The following is a 22846-nucleotide window of genomic DNA, read 5'->3' as shown; positions in this document are numbered from 1 at the left end:
ACCGGCATTTGGAGACTAGGTCGGTCGGAGCTGAATCTTACAGCTCTACGGACCACGTTTCTGACCAACGTATTATGATATCGGATTCGGAGAGTCTTTCCGAATCGTTAGTCTGACATAGAACGATTGTCAGAAACTGACTTTGGGGGCCTGTAGCAGGGCCGGACTGGCTACCGGGCAGTTGTGTGTGCTGCCGAGCTAGGGGCTAATTTCTCTGTGGTGGGGGCTTATTTCGTTGATGGGGACCTGCGTGCGATTTGAAATTAAAAAAGCAAAACGAATTTAGTTTTGCAAACGCAGGTCCCCATCAACGAAATTAGCCCCCATCACGGCAGCACACACAACTGCCGGGTAGCCAGTCGGGCCCTGGCCTGTAGCAGGCCCCCCTTCACCTGATGGCCTCTGGCAGGGGCCCGTGGGGGTACTCATGGGACCTCTCTTTACAACCATGCACAGTGCCTGCGACAGGGTTCAAGGTTTACCTCAACCATCCCTTTTATCAATGGTAGACTGTGTTGTCGGTTGGAACACAGGATGCCATTGAAAACAATGGGAGTCCGACCGCACTGTGTTCAGAAACATTGTAATTGGTCGGTCAGACTCGCCGAACCTGAGTCGATCGGAATCGATTCTGACAAGGAGTCGGTCGGAATGCAATCTGACCAACATCATAGTGAGGCCCTTCATGTACATAAACCAGAAATGTTCTCCAGCAGAATGAGGTTATCATTGCCATCGAAGAATGATTTTGATGTGGCACGATGTGCCGAATGTGGTGACTTTGTGACACAGCAGACCCTGGTGATCTACACAGGCTGGAGATGGTCAATGAATTAGTGGGTTGAGCTTACATTGTAGCAATGCCGCATTGCATAATACCCCACGTGAATCCCCTACTGAACTGAACTCACCCACAACTAGACTACAAGAAAGTGCTTGGGTGGGCCAGATTATCCAGGGGGTTGCAGCGGAAGTAAAACCAGATGTCCTCCTACCTCAATTGTCACATGACACCACCAATTTCTATCAAGCTATAACAATGAATGAAAATCAAATAATTAATCAATGTTAATTTTCAAGAGCTATCCTGAACTTCAGCAATTTGGTATGCCACTCCAGTAGACTGCTACCTAAAATACTTCTTTCCAGGAACATATATTATTGGCATAAGATAGATATCGAATAATGTAGGGCTGAGAGCAGAGCCTTGGGTCATGCCATGAGCAAGTCTTGAACTTTGGAGGAGAGAGAGGGCATCCAGACTTCCTGGGTGCATTCCTCCAAAAAAGAAGTGAGCCACTTCAGAGCTGTACTGCCAATACCAATTGATTGGAGTCAAGCTAAGAGTCTAGAATGAGGGACAGTATTAAAGACTGCCGATAACTCCAACATAATCAGAGAGACCTTTCTACCTTTGTCTAGCGTGCCCTTGATGAATTCTGAGACCTTCACGAGACCTGTATTGGTACTGAAATTAGGTCGGAACCCAGATTGGTTCGGGTGTAGGAGGTTATTGTTGTCTTTGTCAGCCAGTATATGCCAAAGACCAATGGTTCCTATCAAGAAGAGGATAAAACAAATTAAATAAAATAATTAAATGGAATGTATTAATAAATCACAGCAAAATGATATCAACAGAAATTATAAATAAAGGTGCTGCTGAGAACAAACGATCTCGGAAATGAGAAACACAGAGATGAATGTAACAAAATAAAAGTGAACCAGAATAAATTCAAAGGTACCCACCCTGGGCCCGATTCATAGAACTAACTGAAGACAAAATTCTAAACTTACTACCATTTTGGTATTCACAGAGAGCACTTACTCATTTTGATATTCACAGAAGCAGGAGGCAGCACAGAGCACTGCTCAGGACCCTAACAAGGACGGGGGTTGGGGGCCCCAGAGAGAGAGCAGGACGCAGCACAGAGCACTGCTCAGGACCCTGACAAGGAGGGGGTGGGGGCCCCATAGAGAGAGCAGGAGGCAGCACAGAGCACTGCTCAGGACCCTGACAAGGACGGGGCTCGGGACCCCAGAGAGAGAGGAGGCAGCACAGAGCACTGCTCGGGACCCTGACAAGGAGGGGGGGTGGGGGCCCCAGAGAGAGAGGAGGCAGCACTGAGCACTGCTCGGACCCTGACAAGGACGGGGGTGGGGGCCCCAGAGAGGGAGCAGGAGGCAGCATAGAGCACTGCTCGGGACCCTGACAAGGACGAGGGGGGGGCCCAGAGAGAGAGAGAGCAAGAGGCAGCACAGAGCACTGCTCAGGATCCTGACAAGGACGGGGGGCAGAGAGAGAGCAGGAGGCAGCACAGAGCACTGCTTGGGACCCTGACAAGGGTGGGAGTTGGGGCCCCCAGATAGAGCATTCTCCAGGGCACAGCTCATATGAGAAGGGATGAGGTAGCAAAATGGTGCCCTCAGGTAAGCACTCTTGTTAGAAGCACCATGTGGGCATCTGCAGGGGGGGCAAGGGGGGTCCGAGAAGGGTGCAAGGCAGAGGGGAGAAGGGTGCAAGGCAGGGGGGAGAAGGGTGCAAGGCATAGAGGAGAAGGGTACAAGGCAGAGGGGAGAAGGGTGCAAGACAGAGAGGAGAGGGTGCAAGGCAGAGAGGAGAAGGGTGCAAGGCGGAGAGGAGATGGGTGCAAGGCGGGGGGAGAAGGGTGCAAGGCAGAGGGGAGAAGGGTGCAAGGCAGAGGGGAGAAGGGTGCAAGGGAGAGGGGAGAAGGGTGCAAGGCAGAGGGGAGAAGGGTGCAAGGCAGAGAGGAGATGGGTGCAAGGCGGGGGGAGAAGGGTGCAAGGCGGAGGGGGAGAAGGGTGCAAGGGGGAGGGGAGAAGGGTGCAAGACAGAGAGGAGAGGGTGCAAGGCAGAGAGGAGAAGGGTGCAAGGCGGAGAGGAGATGGGTGCAAGGCGGGGGGAGAAGGGTGCAAGGCGGAGGGGGAGAAGGGTGCAAGGGGGAGGGGGAGAGGGTGCCAGGCAGAGGGGAGAAGGGTGCAAGGGGGGATGGTGATGAAGTAAAAAATGTGCCCCCCCTAGAAACATTTCTGTGGACGCCCATGGAGTGAGAGAGAGAGTTGAGTGAGAGAGAGAGTGGAGTGAGAGAGAGAGTTGAGTGAGAGAGAGAGTGGAGTGAGAGAGAGAGTGGAGTGAGAGAGAGTGGAGTGAGAGAGAGTAGAGTGAGAGAGTGGAGAGAGAGAGTGGGGAAAGAGAGAGTGGAGAGAGAGTGGAGAGAGATAGAGAGTAGAGAGATAGAGAGTAGAGAGATAGAGAGTAGAGAGAGAGAGAGTAGAGAGAGAGAGAGAGTAGAAAGAGAGGGTAGAGAGAGAGACAGTGGAAAGAGAGTGGAGAGCGAGAGTGGAGAGAGAGAGAGAGTGGAGAGAGAGTGGAGAGAGAGTAGAGAGAGAGTGGTGGGAGAGTGGAGAGAGAGTAGAGAGAGTAGAGAGAGAGAGTAGAGAAACAGTGGAGAGAGACAGTTGAGAGAGAGAGTGGAGAGAGCGAGAGTGGAGAGCGAGAGTGGGGAGCGAGAGTGGAGAGCGAGAGTGGAGAGAGAGTGGAGAGCGAGAGTGGAGAGAGAGAGAGTGGAGAGAGAAAGGACAGAGAGTGGAGACAGAGAGAGTGGAGAGAGAGAGAGTGGAGAGAGAGAGTGGAGAGAGAGAGAGAGTGGAGAGAGAGAGAAGAGAGAGAGAGAGTAGAGAGAGTAGAGAGAGAGAGAAGAGAGAGAGTGGATAGAGAAAGAGTGGAAAGAGAGTAGAGAGAGATTAGAGAGAGAGTAGAGAGAGTGGAGAGAGAGTAGAGAGAGTGGAGAGAGAATAGAGAGAGAGAAGGGAGAGAGAGGGGAGAGTAGAGAGAGAGAAGGGAGAGAGAGAGTGGAGGGAGAGTGGAGGGAGAGTAGAGAGAGTGAGAGACAGTGGCGTGACAGTGGAGAGAGAGACAGTAGAGAGAGAGACAGTGGAGAGAGAGAGTGGGGAGAGAAAGAGTGGAGAGAAAGTGGAGAGAGAGTGGAGAGAGAGTGGAGAGAGAGAGGGAGTGGAGAGAGAGACAGTGGAGAGAGAGAGAGTGGAGAGAGAGAGTGGAGAGAGTAGAGAGAGTGGAGAGAGTAGACAGAGTGGAGAGAGTGGAGAGAGAGAGAGTGGAGAGAGAGAGGAGAGAGAGTGGAGAGAGACAGAGTGGAGAGAGAGAATAGAGAGAGAGAGTGGAGAGAGAGAGAGAGGGTGAAGAGAGTAGAGAGAGTGGGGAGATTGGAGAGAGAGAGAGAGTGCAGAGAGAGGAGAGAGAGTGGAGAGAGGGAGAGTGGAGAGAGTGGAGAGGGAGAGAGTGGAGAGAGAGAGAGAGAGTAGAGAGAGAGAGTGGAGAGAGAGAGTGGAGAGAGAGCAGAGAGAGTGGAGAGAGAGAGAGTGGAGAGAGAGAGTGGAGAGACAGAGAGTAGAGAGAGTAGAGCGAGAGTGGAGCGAGAGTGTGGAGAGAGAGTAGAGAGAGAAGGGGGAGAGAGAGTGGAGAGAGAGTGGAGAGAGAGTGGAGAGAGAGTAGAGAGAGAGTAGAGAGACAGTGGAGAGGCAGTGGAGAGACAGTGGAGAGAGAGACAGTGGAGAGAGAGACAGTGGAGAGAGTGGAGAGAGAGTGGAGAGAGTGAGAGAGTGGAGAGACAGTGGAGAGAGAGACAGTGGAGAGAGAGACAGTGGAGGGAGAGACAGCAGAGAGAGAGTGGAGAGAGAGACAGTGGAGATAGAGTTGACAGAGTTGAGAGAGAGAATGGAGAGAGAGAGAGATAGAGTGGAGAGAGAGTAGAGACTGACTGACTCAAAGACTGAATACTGACTGACGGAGAGACTGACTGGCTGAGAAACTGACAGAGAGAGAAAGACTGACTGACTGACTGACAGACTGACAGAAAGAGAGAGATAGAGAGACTGACAGAGAGAGAGACCGAATGACTGACAGACTGAAAGAGAGAGAGAGAGACTGACAGACTGACAGACTGACTGAGAGAGACTGAATGACAGAGAGAGATAGACTGACTGAGAGAAAGAGAGAGAGATTGTGATGGAATTGGGGTCAAAGTGTGAATGAAGCTATGCAATGCCTCTTAAGATTGCTATTGTCTACTAATAAAAATGTATTATCAAAATGTGCTCTTTGTAGTTACATCTGCTTTTGAAATACTGCATTGTTGCTTTGTCTAATGTTTTAAAACGGAAACCAGAAGGAGCAGTGGATGCACTTTTGTCAAAACTGAACAATGAGTGGGCCCGATGTTGTATATCATGACAGAGGTCTGCATCAGGAAACCCACCTAAAATTGGGCAAACTTCCCCGGCGTACTGATGGCAGGGACCCTGTAATGAATGGACCACCACCTATGATAGCCTGTGGGCAGACTAAGTCCAACCTTTGAACCCACCATCCAGTGATACTTATAACGGCTGCTTTGGTGACAGTGTGTAACAATAGCCTCGTATCCCCTGGAGTATGGCCGGTCGCTCGCCTGAGAGCTCTAGACTGGCACAGAGGATGGGAGGGGGGCCCCCTCCATGTAGGTTGCAGGGGGGCCCCCTCAAGGTTCGTTACGCCACTGAGCAAGGGACCCACATCTGGGCATACCCTTGGCCACGTAGGGTGAACATAGCAAACACAACAAAATGATGGATGGAGTGCTCAAACTTTTCAACCACTCACCTCTAGTCAAGAGAGCTGGGTTTAATCCATTGTTCTTTTGCTCACTTTGCCAACCCAGTTTAGACCCAGCCATATGCAAATCATTCAGCCCGCACTGCCAAGCCAGATCCTCCCTGGACCACAAACAAGCATCCTGGGACCGGTTTCGGGGTATCAGAGTGAAGATGCAGAGCTTAATTGCCCAGGAAATGGGCACCCTGATAAAGTCGCTGGAGGCTAAATTAATTGGCCTAAATGAGGAAGTGGTAAGTCCCCCACATCTGGCCAAAAAACAGCTGTGCTGAGGTGTGATGCTGCAGCTCTGGTGGCGTGACCAGAGGATCAGGGCCAGTCCACCACCACAGTGTGGAAGTCTGGTACTGGGTTGTTGCTATTATCACAGAAAAAATTCAGACAGGCACTTTCTGTCAGAGTCCAGAAGAATGTCATTCCAACAGGGGCACAGCTGGAAGGGAGGCACTCACCAGGTCCCCACAGATGGGCACGGTGTTACTCTTGAAAGAACTTACCCGCCAAAACACACTAATAATTCAGTTTAAGCAAGTTGGGTTTCACCAAAGAAAAGTTTTGTTGACTTTTTCAGCGCTCAGCGTTTGTGAAGAGGGAGCATTTTTGGAAGGTGTTTTCCAGGCAAACTGGAGGGAACATGCTTGATAGAAAGGATTGTGTATTCCATTGCTTAAGCCAGACATCTGAAAAACACTCCTTTTGAGGGCATCACTTTCCTGACTGAAGTGTACATGGATGAGTGGCCATGTTCATAGACCCCCTCTAGCGGATAACAATGATGCTGCAGGAGAGCATCCCTCGAGGGGACATACATGACAGTCACAAGCCACAGCTTGACAATGTTCCCATTTCGAGGGGATAAATCTGGTGCTCTAAACAACAGGATGAAAAGTCAAACTGGGAAAAGTGCGGGAAGAGAAAGGGGAAACAGGCTTAGAGATAGGAGTACCTACAGCACCAGTCCTTCAACCTCACAGCTTCATGCTGATGTGATGCCTACACACAGCCAAAGGATGGTGGTCCCCAACGAAGGCATCTGGGCAACCATCGTCTGGCCGATAAAATGAACTGTCTGGCGCTATGACCACACAACTTGCCAAAACTGGCACAGTTAGCGAGTAGGGGAGCTGGGATTACTCCCCGGCGTTGCTCTGGGAATGGTGTCAATAGCAAGAAAGTATGGCTCTCGGTCAGAGTACACAGAGTGCCTTCACCTGTTCATACTTTATGCAGGCGCTTTGTGTGGAAACGAATGCTGGAAGGCTGGAAAGGTTTGTAGACGGGCCAACAAATTAATGAGCCGAGCATTAAGTCTTGAGTAACCAGGAGCGGTTCAGCCAGTTTCAGATGTTTAACTGAGTGAAAGTGGCTCAGCAGGGAACATCAGTACATAGAAGTGGGCCTCGTCAACATTTGGCAGAGGAACAAAATGTGCCTGTCAATGGAATGAGTTTTCCAGCAGGGACGGGGCCGCTGTAGCACAGACTCCCGCAGCCCCAAGAGGTGAATCTACCGCCATATCGAAGACTTCTCTAGAGAGAAAGAGCACATATCCTGTTTTGGGGAATGTTCCTGAGGGCTGAAAGTGGGCCGAGTAAGGGGGCATATGTTAAAAAGTGGGTTTCTTGCTTAATAATGATGAACAGGAATCATGTAGATTGAAGAGATTAATTATTCTTTAAGTTATGCAGGAAACAACAGCTCATCCATCCAACTGTCACAGTCTCTCTCTTCATGTACTACCCAAGAACCTAAGATAATTCTGTGTCCTGAATTCTATTCCAGAACTACACTAAGTCACAGGCAGAACCTAAGTAAGATAAAATAAATAAATAAATAAGAACATTACAACATATCTCCCTCCTTTATGGAAAATGTACACAAAGCAGGAAACTGATTTTTAAAGTTAACATAATACAAAGAAATAAGATAATCCTACAAAATTAAGTACAACAAAACATTGTTAAGAAGCAGAAAACATTCTAAGTGGTATATTCCTGTAAGTATGAAGGACTACGAGTAATCCTAGAAGATTTTCGTACAGCAGGAACATTTTTATCAGACAGAACTCTGGATGAATAATTATTTCTATCAATGAGAACTTTTGATGAACAGTCAGGAACATCTTCACCTCTGTAAACAGCAACACAGTTCAAATTCCATATCCTATGGTCAGATGTTTTTACAGCATTGCTAAATACTTTGATAACTTTGCATGGTTTAGAAAATGTTGAACCAGAAACTCAAAATCCAGGTTTCTTAATCATCACAAAGTCACCAACAGAAACGTTGGTAGTTTTTACAGCATGTCTTGAATCATAATAATTTTTACTCTTTAAACACTTCAAATCCTCCTTCTCCTTCCATGAGTTTGAATCTAACACACCATTTTTAAGTGAAAGAAATGTATTAACCCAAGGAGGTTCAAGGAAAGTGTCAGCTTGTCTGCCACAAAATAAAAGAAAAGGAGACTTCCTAGTAATGGAATGAGGTTCAAATCGATATAAACATACTCTTTTTAAAACCTCATCTTTCCAATTAAGCCTGTTTTGTTTTGCTAAAGAAACAGTTTCTTTTAACACACGATTGAATCCCTCAACTGTGCCATTTGATTCAGGGTGATATAATGCACATTTTTTTATTAATAATTCCTCTAAGAAAATGTTCCATATCATTTGAGACAATTTGAATACCATTGTCAGTGAGTAACGTCTGAGGTATCCCTTCCCTTGAAATGAGTGCTTTGAGAAAATCAATCACCGTACTAGTATACACATTCTTAGTGAACAAAATCTCTGACCACCTAGAATAGAGATTCATCGGTACTATAATATAAGAATCATTACCATCACCATGAATTAGTCCCAATATATCCAGTGCAATGTCCTTCCAAGGACCATTAGGACGAGATCTCTTTTCCATAGGTTGTGTTCTTATTTTAAAACTCTTCTCCCTTAAAGAAAACTGAACACACTCCCTGGCCAATCTTTCAATTTGTAAATCAAGACCAGGCCACCAATAGCTAGAACAAATCCTTTCCTTTGTTTTTGAAATTCCCAAATGAGCCTTATGAGCCAAATCTAACAACTCTTGCCTTAAAGACAAAGGAGGGACCAATGTATGTCCTCTTAAAAGTAACCCATCACAGCAGGAGAGCTGATCACTAACACACCAAAAATCTTTATCCCATAGCGTTGAGTGGCTATTTTGTGGGTTTGATTGAATATGGTGGACGGTATGCTTCTGGTAAAATGTATGTTTCCAAGAAGGGTGATAGCATTATTAGTTGGTGGCATCAGAGTGATCTTGGGGTAATGCTAGATCGTAAGTGCAGTCCTCCCATCATTCTTAAGGAATCTGTCATAATCCTAATAGCAGACCTCCCATTATTCTTAAAGAATCTGTGAAATTTGTAAATACGTCCTTAGTTACAGATGATCAAACCTTGCTATAAACCCAGTTAATGGAAGAATTTCCTCATGTTTTTGGTGAGAGGTTAGGATGTCTCAAAGGATATTGTCAGAAGATAAAATTAATCCCTTGGTCAATTCCTGTTTCTAGCAAGTTCACAATGTTCCTTTCACTGTAAGGGATGAAATGTTGAAAGAATTAGACAAATTAAAATCGCAGGGAATCATTGAGGAGGTTGAAGGGACTTCATGCCTAGCTCCGGTTGTGGTAGCTAGAAAGGCAGATGGGTCCCTGAGGCTATGTGTTGATCTTAGACAACTTAGTAAATGTGTTTTGGTTGACAAATACCTCTCCCTAACAACTCTGAGATTCTAAGCATGGTGCGAGGTGCGAAGCTTTTCAGCACAATTGATCTAACCTCCGCATATCATCAGATTTTATTAGATGAGTCTTCCAAAGATTTGACAGTGTTTGTTACACCTTATGGTACTTTTAGATTTGTCAGGCTTCCCTTCCATCTGGTCTCTGCAGCCTCCGTATTTCAAAGGGTTATGGAGAAAGTATTAGTGAATGTTGAAGGTGTCTCTGTGTATCACAATGACATTCTAGTATATGGGGGTGATGACGTTGAACATGGTGACAGAGTTAGGCAAATCTCAGAAAGACTTACGTCTCACAACTTCACCATCAAGCGTGAAAAATGTAAATTTGGTCTTGACAGAATTGACTATTTGGGTCACACCATAACAGCTGAAGGAGTGGTTCCAAAGCTTGATTTGGTTGACACTATAACAAATTAGAATACTCCCATCTCAAAGGAAGAGCTCATGCGTTTTTTGGGAATGGCTGAGTATTATAATACATTCATTAACATTTTGCTGAAGTAATTTTTCAAATGAGAAGTTTATTGAAGAAAGGAAACAAGTTCTTATGGAATGAGCAGTGTGAAAAAGAGTTTGTTGAGATTAAAAGAAAATTAAAAGATGCACCTAATCTGAGAAATTTTGATCCTACAATGAGTTCTATTATCTCTAACGATGCTAGTGAAAAGGGTCTGGGTGCGGTCTTGTATCAAGGTGGGACTGCTCCTGAGAACACTATAATGTTTATCTCTAGAAGTTTAAAGGGTGCCGAATCCAGATATTCAGTGATTGAGAGGGAGGCCCTTGCTGTCTATTGGGCTATCAAGAAACTAAAGACAATTCTGTGGGGAACTTCCTTTTGTGTCAGAACTGATCATAAGCCTCTGTGTGAGGTCTTAGTTATTAAAGGTATTGATGCCATTTCTCTTAAGATCTCTAAGTGGATCATTGGGTTACAAGGATATAATTTTTCTGTAAAACATGTTCCTGGTTCTGATAATTTTGTGGCTGACACGCTTTCGAGGTTAGTTCCTGTTGATGGCTCTGATCTTTCTTCTGACACAGCTTTTGATAATTCACATGATTTTGTTTGTGAAATTGATTACACAGTTGTTTCACATAAGAGATGGTTGGATGCGTGTAAGGAGGATACAGTTATTCAAAATCTTTTTAAACGCATTCAAAGTGGTTGGAATCACAAAGACCAATCTGATTCAAACGTGAAAGATTTTTGGTGTGTTAGAGATCAGCTCTCTTGCTGGGATGGATTATTTTTAAGAGGACATAAATTGGTCCCTCCTTTCACATTCAAAATCATGTTTATCATTCTCATCATCATGAGTAATTTCACTAACACTTACAACGTGACCCTTTTTATTGCAAAAGGAACACGTAACATTTAAAGCTGGGCAGTTCTTGTCATTGGCCCAATGACCTGACTTATTACACCTGAAACATTTATTCTCCTTTTCAAATTTAATATTAGATCTATTGAATATTTTCTTTTTTGAGTAACCTTTAACTAAAGGCTCTTTAGACTTGGATGACACATTTGTACTAACTAAGGAAATATCTTTACTTACATCCTTATTCAAGTCTTTTTTTATTTTCTGTACACATTCTAGAGAATGTTCAATTCTTTTAGCTATTACTAAAACCTCATCTAATGTGGGTTCATCTTTAAGCCATAATTCATCACATATTTTCTCTGAAACACACCCAAGCATAAATTGGTGGTGAATCCTTTCTTCAATAAGAGTATCAAACGTACATGTAGAAGCTAGGCTTCTAAGATCAGTCACATAGTTTTCAATGCTCTCCCCTTCTTTTTGCATACGCCTACCAAAATGATAACGTTCCAAAATTGTACTAACTTTTGGTAAGTAATGAGCATCAAGCTTGTAGATACATAACTCAAATTCGTTTAAGGTTGTTGCTATACTATCCGGGACATCAGCAAGATGATCAAATACTTCCTGCCCCTCCGAACCCAAACAATGCGTGAGTAACGCTGTCTATCTTTCAACACTAAGTGAAGTGCCACAAACACATGCATAATGTTCGAACACCTTCTTCCACTTAGACCATTTTAGAGGTGGATCGCCAGGTGATTGTAGGAAGAAAGGAGCTGCTGTTACATTTTGCATGTTTAATGAAAAGCAAAACAACAAATAAAATGAAAGAGGAAAAAAAAATAATCTCCTATGTTACATCAGTTTCAAAATGTAATTGTGAGAAAGGGGTGAACTTTTTAATGTGTGCACATCACAGTTAATGCGTGCAAAACCACAAAATAAAGATGAAGATGAGAAAGCTTCCTTAATCTGTGCGCATCACAGTTGATGTGCGCATCACAGTTGACGTGTTTATTACTGTGTGGATCACAGTCGACGTGTGGAATCCTTCAATGACCAAATGTGCGCAATAAATGTGTGCGCATCACAGTGAATGTGAAGTCCTTTAATAATGATGCATGCACATTAAAAATAATGTGTGCACATCACAGTCGATGAGTTGACAAGTACAAATGAAGTAAAATTACTTTTTGATGTATGTGTGCACATCACAGACTAGGTGCACCAAACGTAGCAGGATTCACAAAAATGTACGATTTTCTTCACAAATCACACTAAATGTGAACTCCTTTAATAATGGTGCATGCGCGTTAAAAATAATGTGTGCGCATCACAGTCAATATTTATAAAAGCACAAATGAAGTAAAATTACCTTTTGATGTATGTGTGTACATCACAAAGTGCACCTAAAAGTAGTAGTGTTCGCTAAAATGACGATTTTCTTCACAAAGTATGTGTGCACATCACAGATGATGTACACATAATGACGATGGGGTATGGCAAAACGACATGCCGTGAAGACGTTGAAGACGTTGTTGTGCGAGATAACAGACTCGACCTTTTAACAGACGCTCCCACTTGGATACGAAATAGTTCTCCCAAGATGGTGGCCAGTGATGTTGCACGTGATGATGTCTCACGCAGCAATGAGAAGTTGTCAAAAGTACAGTTAAGATGGTGGCTCGACAAGTGACGTTGTGCGCGATAGCGTGTCACTTAATCAAGTGAAGTTGCCGTTCTAGTCTTTATTTATTAAGAAGACATGAGAGGAAAATGGCTTCACGAGACGACGAACGCACAAGGAAGAACATAGTAGGAATTTGAAAAACAACTTACCAGTGCGCATAATCTCAATTTACTTTACTAATTATTTCCACAATGTCAATTCTCCTTTTGGAATTCGATAGTGCTTTTAAGATTGAGAAATGGCTTGATATATTAATCGCTTAATCCACAGTTTCTCAAAAGTCATTTAGCAATGTCAATACGACTTAAAAATATCGCAAGTTTAGTTTTCTTTTAACGATAAAGAGCTGTAGTTCAATAATAAAATTCTTAGATCCAAGTTAAGTTTAAGCCATCTACTTTACAACAGAACAGTCTTACTTGATAAATATAAGCTTCTTAAATGTTGGTGTTGAGCTGTTGAAACAGGACCCAATCGTCGCCAATGTTAAAAAGTGGGTTTCTTGCTTAATAATGATGAACAGGAATCATGTAGATTGAAGAGATGATTTATTCTTTAAGTTATGCAGGATACAACAGCTCATCCATTCAACTGTCACAGTCTCTCTCTTCATGTCCTACCCAAGAACCTAAGATAATTCTGTGTCCTGAATTCTATTCCAGAACTACACTAAGTCACAGGCAGAACCTAACTAAGATAAAATAAATAAATAAATAAGAACATTACAACAGCATATTATCAAGCCAAATTCCGTTGCTTTAGCGGCCGTTTTCGACCGAAAAGTGGTGAATTTTTTTACGCTCAATTACCAAGGACACGCTAACGCGTGTTTCCTTGGGTGAGCAGCCCTTTTTACTCCACTTTGCATGTTAGCGATGAATATCGCTAATGACATGAAAAGTTAGCGTTCCCTTCCATTACTCCATTGAAATCCGCACTGACACGGCATCGCAATATTAGCAAGCCTCACGCAAACCCGCAATGCGATAAAATAAACCACGCTAACCGTGGTTATCGCAGGTTTGTAACGCCTCGTTTGAAACAGACTTAGCCATTCTCAAAATGGCAGGTGGCTTGTATGGCTGAGGCAACATCTACCTATCACCAAGGATGAGCTTATCGCTGCCGTTTATACGCTGGATTTCCAGCGATGTGCGCGGAATTCACCGCTATAACAGGATTTATTATCGCCATGGAGAGATGCGTTGTTTATAACGCAATCTCGGCGATTAAATCCTGCGATACGCAGCGTTAAACAAAACCGAGCAAAGCGGGAAATGTGATATTTATCGCATATCCTTGATAATATGACCCAAGATGTTTTGGAACAGTAGGGAACAATGGTCAAGGTGAATTACAAAAAGTATGGGAACTGTGATGCTGCGTGCAGTGGGGTGGGGTTAGTGAGCGTGGGGGTGTGGTTAAAGGCGTGGCTAAAAAACTAAATATTCTGTAACTTTTTATGTCTTTCAGCTTCAGGTAACTACATATAATATAACACACAACTTAACTGAAAATTAAATGCAAGTTATGTTAAACAGTGGAAAATACACTATTGCACATAGCAAAACCATTATTAGTTTACGCACTGCACCAGAGAGCCGAAGAATTGAATCATAGTTGGCGCAGTCGAGAATAGTGACTTGGGCCTGTTTAGAGCTACAAGGTCCCAGTCTGTGACAGAAAGCCCTGTGACTATTCAAGTCATTATTTTAAACTTGCATTGCACGCAATATAAGATAGGTGCTACAAAATATGCAAAAATATTTAAGGTATCAAGTGATTCCAAAATATAAATGTTAATAGTATCCACACTGGATGTAGTGCACATTTTTTTTTATGACTGTCTTTTAAAAGTACACGCTTCCGAGCTTAGCTTGCAGCTCCCTTACAATACCTCGCAAAAAGAATAAATGTGTAGTCTGATTTTTAGAAATTGGGGTGTCAAGTTGGCAACGGTTTGTACCTTTTTCCAAGTAGGGACCCTTCTTCCTAGTCAGGGTAAGGGAGATACACTTCTAAAAAAAACCTGCTCGCCCCCTTGGTTGATTGGCATGAGCAGACAGGCGTATCTCAGAGGCAGTGTGTAAAAGCATTTGTGCACACATAGAGTAATACAGAGAAAGCACTACAGATGGACACCGCAACAGTTTAGAAAAATGTGTAACCTTTATCTAAACCAAACAAGACCTAAATGACAAAACTCCACAATACAGTAATCAAAATGTACTTCTTAGAAGGTAAAAACTGTTCTGTCTATAGCAAACTATGGATGCAACACTTTCAAAACAAAGGTGTCTATTCCGATTCGGAAAACGTATCCGTACGTCGATTCCTATTTGTAGCCGTTTCCGTACGAATCGTACCAAACCATACGAATCGCGTAGTACGATGTGTTGAAATAGAATACGTATGAATGTCTGCGAACCGTACGAAAAATGAGGTTGAATCCGTACGACATTGAGCCGCACAGTGAACCGTACAATTCGTAAACATACCGTACGACCCGCCAAGTACGATCCGGATCGGGCCCGAGAACAAGATTCGTACGGAAAGCGGCGATTGAGCAATTCGTACGGAGAACCACACATACACATACGTACTGTACCCCTGCGTTCATGGGGGTACGCACCGTACCCCTATGCTGTGCACCCCTACGTACCGTACACCTACACACCATACACCTACGCTACGTACACCCATGCACCGTACCCCAATGTACCATACCCCGATGTACCGTCCCCCTACATTTCGTACCCCGACGCACTGTACCAGTTCGCAAAGTACCCCTGCGAACATGGGGTGCACTCGCATACCCGGGGAGTCCGTTTTGCACGCGGTTAGAGTCGAAATGTGCTTTTACGGATGTTCTGAAGTCCCGTAGAGAAAGAGCCGTACGGAGTGTTGTCCAGACGAATCGTACTTGCTGGTTCGTAAAAAACTGCCTCGATCCATACAAACATCGCGTACTGAGTGTTCCGAGTGCGATCCGTGCGGTTTCTTGAATCGTAAGGTCTTTTGTACGATTCGTACAGAGAACTGCATTGAGTACACATCGAACTACATCGTACGTATGGGTACGGTTCGACGTACGAAACGTACGGGAAAAATGCTCCATACGGCGATTCGGACTGGATTTTCCCGAATCGGAATTAACCCCAAAGTATCTTGGATGCGTCAAAATCCTAAATAAAAACAAACACAGGGAAGGTGATGTGTTGGTTCCTTACATGCAGGGAAGGTGGTGCTGCTGTTCCTTACTCCAGGGAAGGTGATGCATCAGTTCCTTACTGCTATGCAGGGGAGGTGATGTGTCAGTTTCTTAATGAAGGGGATATGATGTGTCGGTTTCTCACTGTGTGGGGAGGTGATGCGTCGGTTTCTTACTGAGGCCCTGGTGTCCTTGTGGACTTGGCGCCCAGGTGTGATGCATGGGGATCGATGATGCACTGGTTCTTGATGCAGCGGTGGCAACGGTGCTACGTTGGCCTCTCCAGGCCCAGTCCCACGATGTGTTCGGTCTTGTAGCTGCACAGCAGGGCCTGCATCAGAATCGGTGTGGTAATCTTGGACTTCGTAGATTGGTGAACTCAATGAGGCTAAATCTCCAGCCGGAAACAGGTGCAGATGCATCACGCTTCTTGTAGTTGAGTTTCTTTTCCAGCTCCCAACAGCAGGAACAATCTCCAGAGGCCCAATTCAGCAACAGACACCTCCTGGCAGGTCAGAACTCCCAGCAAGAAAGTTCAGGGGAGCTGGTGGTGAAGTATTTGTATCCCTGAGGCTTCAAAACAGCAGGCAAGCTCACCTTCAAGCCACTGGAGATCTTCTTCAAGCAGGAGACACAACACAAAAGGAAGTCTTTATCCTCTCCTTGGTAGAAAAAGCCACTGCGGGCCAACCCCAAACAGACAAAACAGCAGTACTGCTGCTTCAGCTTTTCTCCTTGGCAGAGGTTCCTCTTGAGTACCAGAAATGATCTCAAGTTCAGGGGTCTGGGCCCCAACATTTATAACCCAGTTCACTTTGTTCTCTGGTGTCAGAGCATATCTGTGCACAGCAAAAACTAGTTCTGTCCTCTCTGGCCCAGTTTCACCGCAGGAGGTGGAGACAGCATTGTCCAAGGCAGACAAGGCCCATTCAGGTATTAAGGAAATCTCCTCCCCCTACTCCAAATGCAGCACAGGTCTATTCAGGCCAGCTCTGACTCACCCTGGTAGGACACACCTTCCAAGTGGCTGTCGGAACCCAATGCACATCCCCAGTCCCGTTCACTCCAAGCCAGACAGTCAATACACAAACCTAGCAGAGGCACACTGGATGGCAAAGCAAGAAAATACCCACTTTCTAAAAGTGGTATTTTCAAACCCAGAATATAAAAATCCTCTTACTAAAATATGCATTTTACATCCTGATTTCAGGCATATTAAACTACACTTTCCCATCTTGTTCCCATGGGGAGTTAAACTTATAAGATGTTATAAGTAAACTCCCTATTTTATCCTATCAGATAGATAGCCTTTCAATAGTGAAAAATTTAATCTGCAGTATTTCACTATCAGGACATGCCGCACACATCCCAACACGTCCTACCTTTCACATACACTGTACCCTGCCCCTAGGGGTACCTTGAGCCTAACTTAGGGATGACTCACATCACATGTAAGAAAAGGGAAGGTTAGGGCTTGGCAAGTGTGTGCACTTGCCAGGTCGCTATGGCAGTACTAAACTGCCCACAGACACTGCAACGGCAGGTCTGAGAACCCTTTGCAAGGCTGCTTGTGTGGGTGGCACAATCAGTGCTGCAGGCTCACTAGCAGCATTTGATTTGCTAGCCCTAGGCACACACAGCACACTGTACTAGGTACTTAGTAGTAAATCAAATAAGCTAATTATGGAACCACTAATCCATGACAACAATTTACAAAGGGAGCACTCACACTTTGGCACTGAACAGAAGTGGCAAAGTGCCCAAAGCATCTAGACCAGCAAAAACGAAGGCCAACACACAGTAAAAATACATGAGGCTGAGGCAAAAATACAGGGGAAACCCACACCAAGGATGCCACCAAGGATGACAGGTCTAACAGGAAGCATTTTTTTTTATAACTGTCTTTTAAAAGCACACACGTAACAGCTTACCCAGTAGCTCTGGAATTAACCGGCCCCTGGACAGCTGTCTTTTCAGAAAAAGTAGGGGAACTGTTTTTCCAAAAGTAAAAGAGTATGGCCACGTCGTGTCCCTCAGATCCTCCCCACTAAGACCACTGGAGGGGAATATGTTGGCATTCTTTTCCAAAACAAGGTTGTCGACCAGGCCACTTTGGTGGCAGGTTAATCACAAACCTCAGGCTTCCCAGGTCCATTTGTGAACCTCACATAGTGCAGGTTTTCCATCGTATTGGTACTTGAAGTGCAGATTGTTTCATTATAAGAACACGAACGTAAAGAAAACACACACTAGATGCGCGCCTCTGAGTTTTTAAAACATTGTATTTTAAAATATTTATGTGCTGAAATGCTAACCGCATCCCCACGTTTACCATATAGATGACTGTGTTGGCCTAATGACCTTAAGGGGTCCAGGCAGTCACAGGTACAAGGAAAGCATAGGACCAGCTGCAGACCAGGATTGAGGAGCACTGACAGAGCTCGGCGTCACTGTGGCACTAGCAAAGCAGGGAGGGGGCCGCAGAGGGGCAGCTGCAGGGCTGAATAATGGTACACTGGCAGGGTGTGCGGTCAGTGAACTGGAACAGCAGGAGTCCTAAAGGTCAAAATGATGGTGCACTGGTAGGGTGTGTGGTCAGTGAATGGAAACATGAGGGGCGCTGCATATCAGAATGATGGTACACTGGCGGGGTGTGGGTCAGTGAACTGGAGCATCAGGGGCGCTGCATGCCAGAATGATGGTGCACTGGCGGGGTGTGGGTAAGTGAACTGAAACATCAGGGGTGCTGTAGGTCCGAATGATGGTGCACTGGCGGGGTGTGGGTCAGTGAACTGGAGCATCAGGGGGGCTGCAGGTCAGAATGATGGTGCACTGGAGGGTTGTGGGTCAGTGAACTGGAGCATCAGGGGGGCCGCAGGTCAGAATGATGGTGCACTGGTGGGGTGTGGGTCAGTGAACAGGAGCATCAGGGGTGCTGCAGGTCAGAATGATGGTGCACGAGCATGGGTTAGTGCACTGGAACATCAGGGGCGCTGCATGCCAGAATGATGGTGCACTGGAGGGGTGTGGGTAAGTGAACTGAAACATCAAAGGGGCTGCAGGTCAAAACGATGGTGCACTGGAGGGGTGTGGGTCAGTGAACTGGAGCATCAGGGGCGCTGCAGATCAGAATGATGGTGCACTGACGGGGTGTGGGTCAGTGAACTGGAGCATCAGGGGCGCTGCAGGTTAGAATGATGGTGCACTGACGGAGTGTGGGTCAGTGAACTGGAGCATCAGGGGCGCTGCAGGTCAGAATGATGGTGCACTGGAGGGGTGTGTGTCAGTGAACTGGAGCATCAGGGGCGCTGCAGGTCAGAATGATGGTGCACAGGTGGGGTGTGGTTCAGTGTACTTGACCATCTGGGGTGCTGCAGGTCCGAATGATGATGCATGAGCGTGGGTTAGTGCACTGGAGCATCGGGGGCTGCAGGTCAGACTGATGGTGGACTGGAGGGGTGTGGGTCAGTGAACTGGAGCACCAGGGGCTGCAGGTCAGAATGATGGTGCACTGGTGGGGTGTGGGTCAGTGTACTGGACCTTCAGGGGCGCTGCAGGTCAGAATGATGGTGCACTGGAGGGGTGTGGTTCAGTGAACTGGACCATCAGGGGTCCTTCAGGTCATAATGATGGTGCTCTGGAGGGGTGTGGGTCAGTGAACTGGAGCATCAGGGGCGCTGCAGGTCAGAATGATGGTGCACTGGAGGGGTGTGTGTCAGTGAACTGGAGCATCAGGGGCGCTGCAGGTCAGAATGATGGTGCACAGGTGGGGTGTGGTTCAGTGTACTTGACCATCTGGGGTGCTGCAGGTCCGAATGATGATGCATGAGCGTGGGTTAGTGCACTGGAGCATCGGGGGCTGCAGGTCAGACTGATGGTGGACTGGAGGGGTGTGGGTCAGTGAACTGGAGCACCAGGGGCTGCAGGTCAGAATGATGGTGCACTGGTGGGGTGTGGGTCAGTGTACTGGACCTTCAGGGGCGCTGCAGGTCAGAATGATGGTGCACTGGAGGGGTGTGGTTCAGTGAACTGGACCATCAGGGGTCCTTTAGGTCATAATGATGGTGCTCTGGAGGGGTGTGGGTCAGTGAACTGGAGCATCAGGGCGCTGAAGGTCAGAATGATGGTGCACTGGAGGGGTGTGGGTCAGTGAACTGGAGCATCAGGGGGGCTACAGGTCAGATTGATGGTGCACTGGCGGGGTGTGGGTCAGTGAACTGGAGCATCAGGGGAGCTGCAGGTCAGAATGATGGTGCACTGGAGGGGTGTGGGTCAGTGAACTGGAGCATCAGGGGAGCTGCAGGTCAGAATGAAGGTGCACTGGTGGGGTGTGGGTCCGTGAACTGGAGCATCAGGGGGGCCGCAGGTCAGAATGATGGTGCACTGGAGGGGTGTGGGTCAGTGAACTGGAGCATCAGGGGGGCCGCAGGTCAGAATGATGGTGCACTGGAGGGGTGTGGGTCCGTGAACTGGAGCATCAGGGGCGCTGCAGGTCAAAATGATGGTGCACTGGCGGGGTGTGGGTCACTGAACTGGAGCATCAGGGGCACCCAATCATGACCATTAGATTTGGCCATTTGAATGGTCTCATTAAGCGTCCTATTAAATCTCTCCACTATTCTATTCCTCTCGGGGTGGTAGAGAGAATATTGTTTAGGCTTTATTCCTCCGATAGACAAGAATCATTCCATTTCTTTGGAAGTCAACTGCAACCCATTGTCTGTAAGGATGCTCTTAGGATTTCCTTCCCTGACAAATGTATTTACTGCAGAATAACTAATCTCACGTGACACCCACTTTCTGGCCATCAAGACAGCATGTTCATGACGACAAACAAATATTTAATCCCTCCCTTGGCACTTATTAGACCAACAATATCAAGACCTACTTCATCCCAAAGCTCATTCGGTACTGCTCTGCAACTCATTGGAACTCCTTACCGTCATGGCTTTGTCATCCATTCTCTCTTACACATCTTTCAATCATTATGTCCATTCCAGGCCACCAATATGTGCTCCTGAGCCTCTCCTTGGTCTTGCTTATCTCTTTGTGTCTGTCATGTGCGAAACGCACCAAACGTCCTTGGATACCAATCAATTTAGTCCCTATTAGCACAATACTGTTTACCACGGACATCTCATTAAATACTCTGGTAAACGCAAAGAATATTTTGGTTTTTCCCATATTACTTTTTCCAAAGAGAATACAATCATGAATCTGAGTCAGTTCCACCTCAAAATCCAATTTGCGTATCCTCAGACACACATCCTTGCGTCACACTGCAAACCTTCACTCATGTTCCTGATTCCTATCATCCACATACAATCTTGAGAGACAGTCTGTAACTCTATTTTCTATTCCTGGAATGTAATTGACAACAAATTGAAAACTCTGCAGACCTACTAACTATTTGCATATCCTTGAGGATACATTGTCTACACCGTTCTTGTTATACACCTCTTAAAATGGTCAGTTTGGGCCATAAACATTACATCCCATGCAAATTGCCTCAATTGCCTCATAGCCCTGTATTCTGTAAGGGCTTCCTTTTCAATTGTCAAATATCATTTGTCTGCTCCCATTAAGGACCTGGAAGTTAAAGCGATCGTCACATCCTTTCCACTCTGCTTCTGTCTCAGCACAGCTCCCGACCCTTTATCATTGGCATCAGTTACAATTACACATGAACTACCCGGTATAAAACACTTCAACTTCTGCGCAGTAGCGAGAGCTGACTTCACATCTTGCAACACATGTTGACAATTTAAATTGGAAATTTTTCTTTAAAAGAGCCCTGATGGCTAGAGTACAGCTAGCGAAGTTTGACACAAATTTCAGATAATACTCTGCCGTTCCTAAAAATGATTAAACTTCTTCTTTCCTATTGATAGGTGGGAATTTTACAACAGTCTTGACTAAATCATCTCTGGAACTTACTCCTTCTCCTGAAATCGTGTGACCCAGATATGTTATTTTCAAACTACAAAAACGGCATTTACTAAGTTTTAGCGTAATTCCTTTCTGTTCGAAAATACTTCAAACTTTCCTGTCCTTATTTTTGTGTTCCTCTAAATTCTCACTAAAGATCAAAACATCATCTGGAAACATTTTTACATTTGGTACAGCTTTGAACAGGTTTCACTTGAGCCTCTGGAACTCTAAGACTGTAAAACAAAGTCCAAACAGAATTCTCTTAAATCTGTATACCCCAAAAGGCATGATGAAAGTCATCAGAGATCTAGAATCCTCTGTCAAACAAACCGAATGATAGTCAGATGTCAAGTTAAAGGTGGGAAAGAACTAGGTACCGCCAATCATCATGGTCATTTCCATGATGTTAGACAACTGATATCTGTCCTGCAACACCTATTTATTAAGATTCCATAGGTTGATACATAGACAAATGTCTCCTGATGGTTTGGTTGTTACTACAACAGGTGCTACACTTTGACCTGCTTCCACAGGCTCAATTATACCTTCAACTTTAAGTCTGTCCAACTCTGACACAATGGCATCTTGCCAACTCAGAGGAATATTTATTGCCTTGCAAGCAACAGGAATGGCATGCCTGACACGGTGAGAGTAAACTTTAATACACCACACTTTGTCCAAAAACACACTCGGAAATTTCTGGGAGAACATATTAAACACCACATCAATCTTCCTTACTTGCACCTCAGGATTTACATTAGGGTCAAGAAATGTTCATAAGAGCTTTTAATGTGGCCAGCTAAGTATGGTGTCACCCTTCTCCAGGAAATATACATTACCCTTGACATGGCTACCTTTATTTATTTATTTATTTATTTATTTATTTATTTATTTATTTATTTATGTGATAAACATATGAATATGATCCCGAAGGAAATCAGAGCGCTTTACAATTTGAGAGTAGTAGTTGTAGTACAGTCATAAATCCAATATAACCCTTAAAATAGCCTACAAATGTAATGGGCTTTCCCCCATAACTGTATGGCGTGACATCAAGATCCAGACAGTTTAACCTTCTCCTCAAACAATTTTGATAAATCATCTTCTGATATGAGTGACAATTTCGCACCTGAATCCATTATCATGGAAATTTCAATGCCATTGACGCCATGACATCAGCAGGATTGACACATTATGCAATTA

The 22846-nt window shown here is 45.3% G+C and overlaps 1 protein-coding gene across 1 annotated transcript in view; it reads left to right on the top strand.

The window, feature by feature from the left end:
- The first annotated feature begins 12303 nt into the window (after positions 1-12303).
- Positions 12304-22846, top strand: part of LOC144768930 (solute carrier family 2, facilitated glucose transporter member 4-like) — a 37995-nt gene continuing 27452 nt past the window's right edge. Inside the window, exons 1-2 of the mRNA XM_078652937.1 lie at positions 12304-12477; positions 13975-13980. Of these exons, the coding sequence (XP_078509063.1) occupies positions 12304-12477; positions 13975-13980 (180 nt within the window). The remainder of the gene's footprint in view (positions 12478-13974; positions 13981-22846) is intronic.

This window comes from Lissotriton helveticus, chromosome 7 (genome assembly GCF_964261635.1).
Source record: "Lissotriton helveticus chromosome 7, aLisHel1.1, whole genome shotgun sequence".
NCBI classification, from domain to species: domain Eukaryota; kingdom Metazoa; phylum Chordata; class Amphibia; order Caudata; family Salamandridae; genus Lissotriton; species Lissotriton helveticus.
Note: the sequence above shows the minus strand (reverse complement) of the source record. Positions and strands in the feature narration are given on the sequence as shown.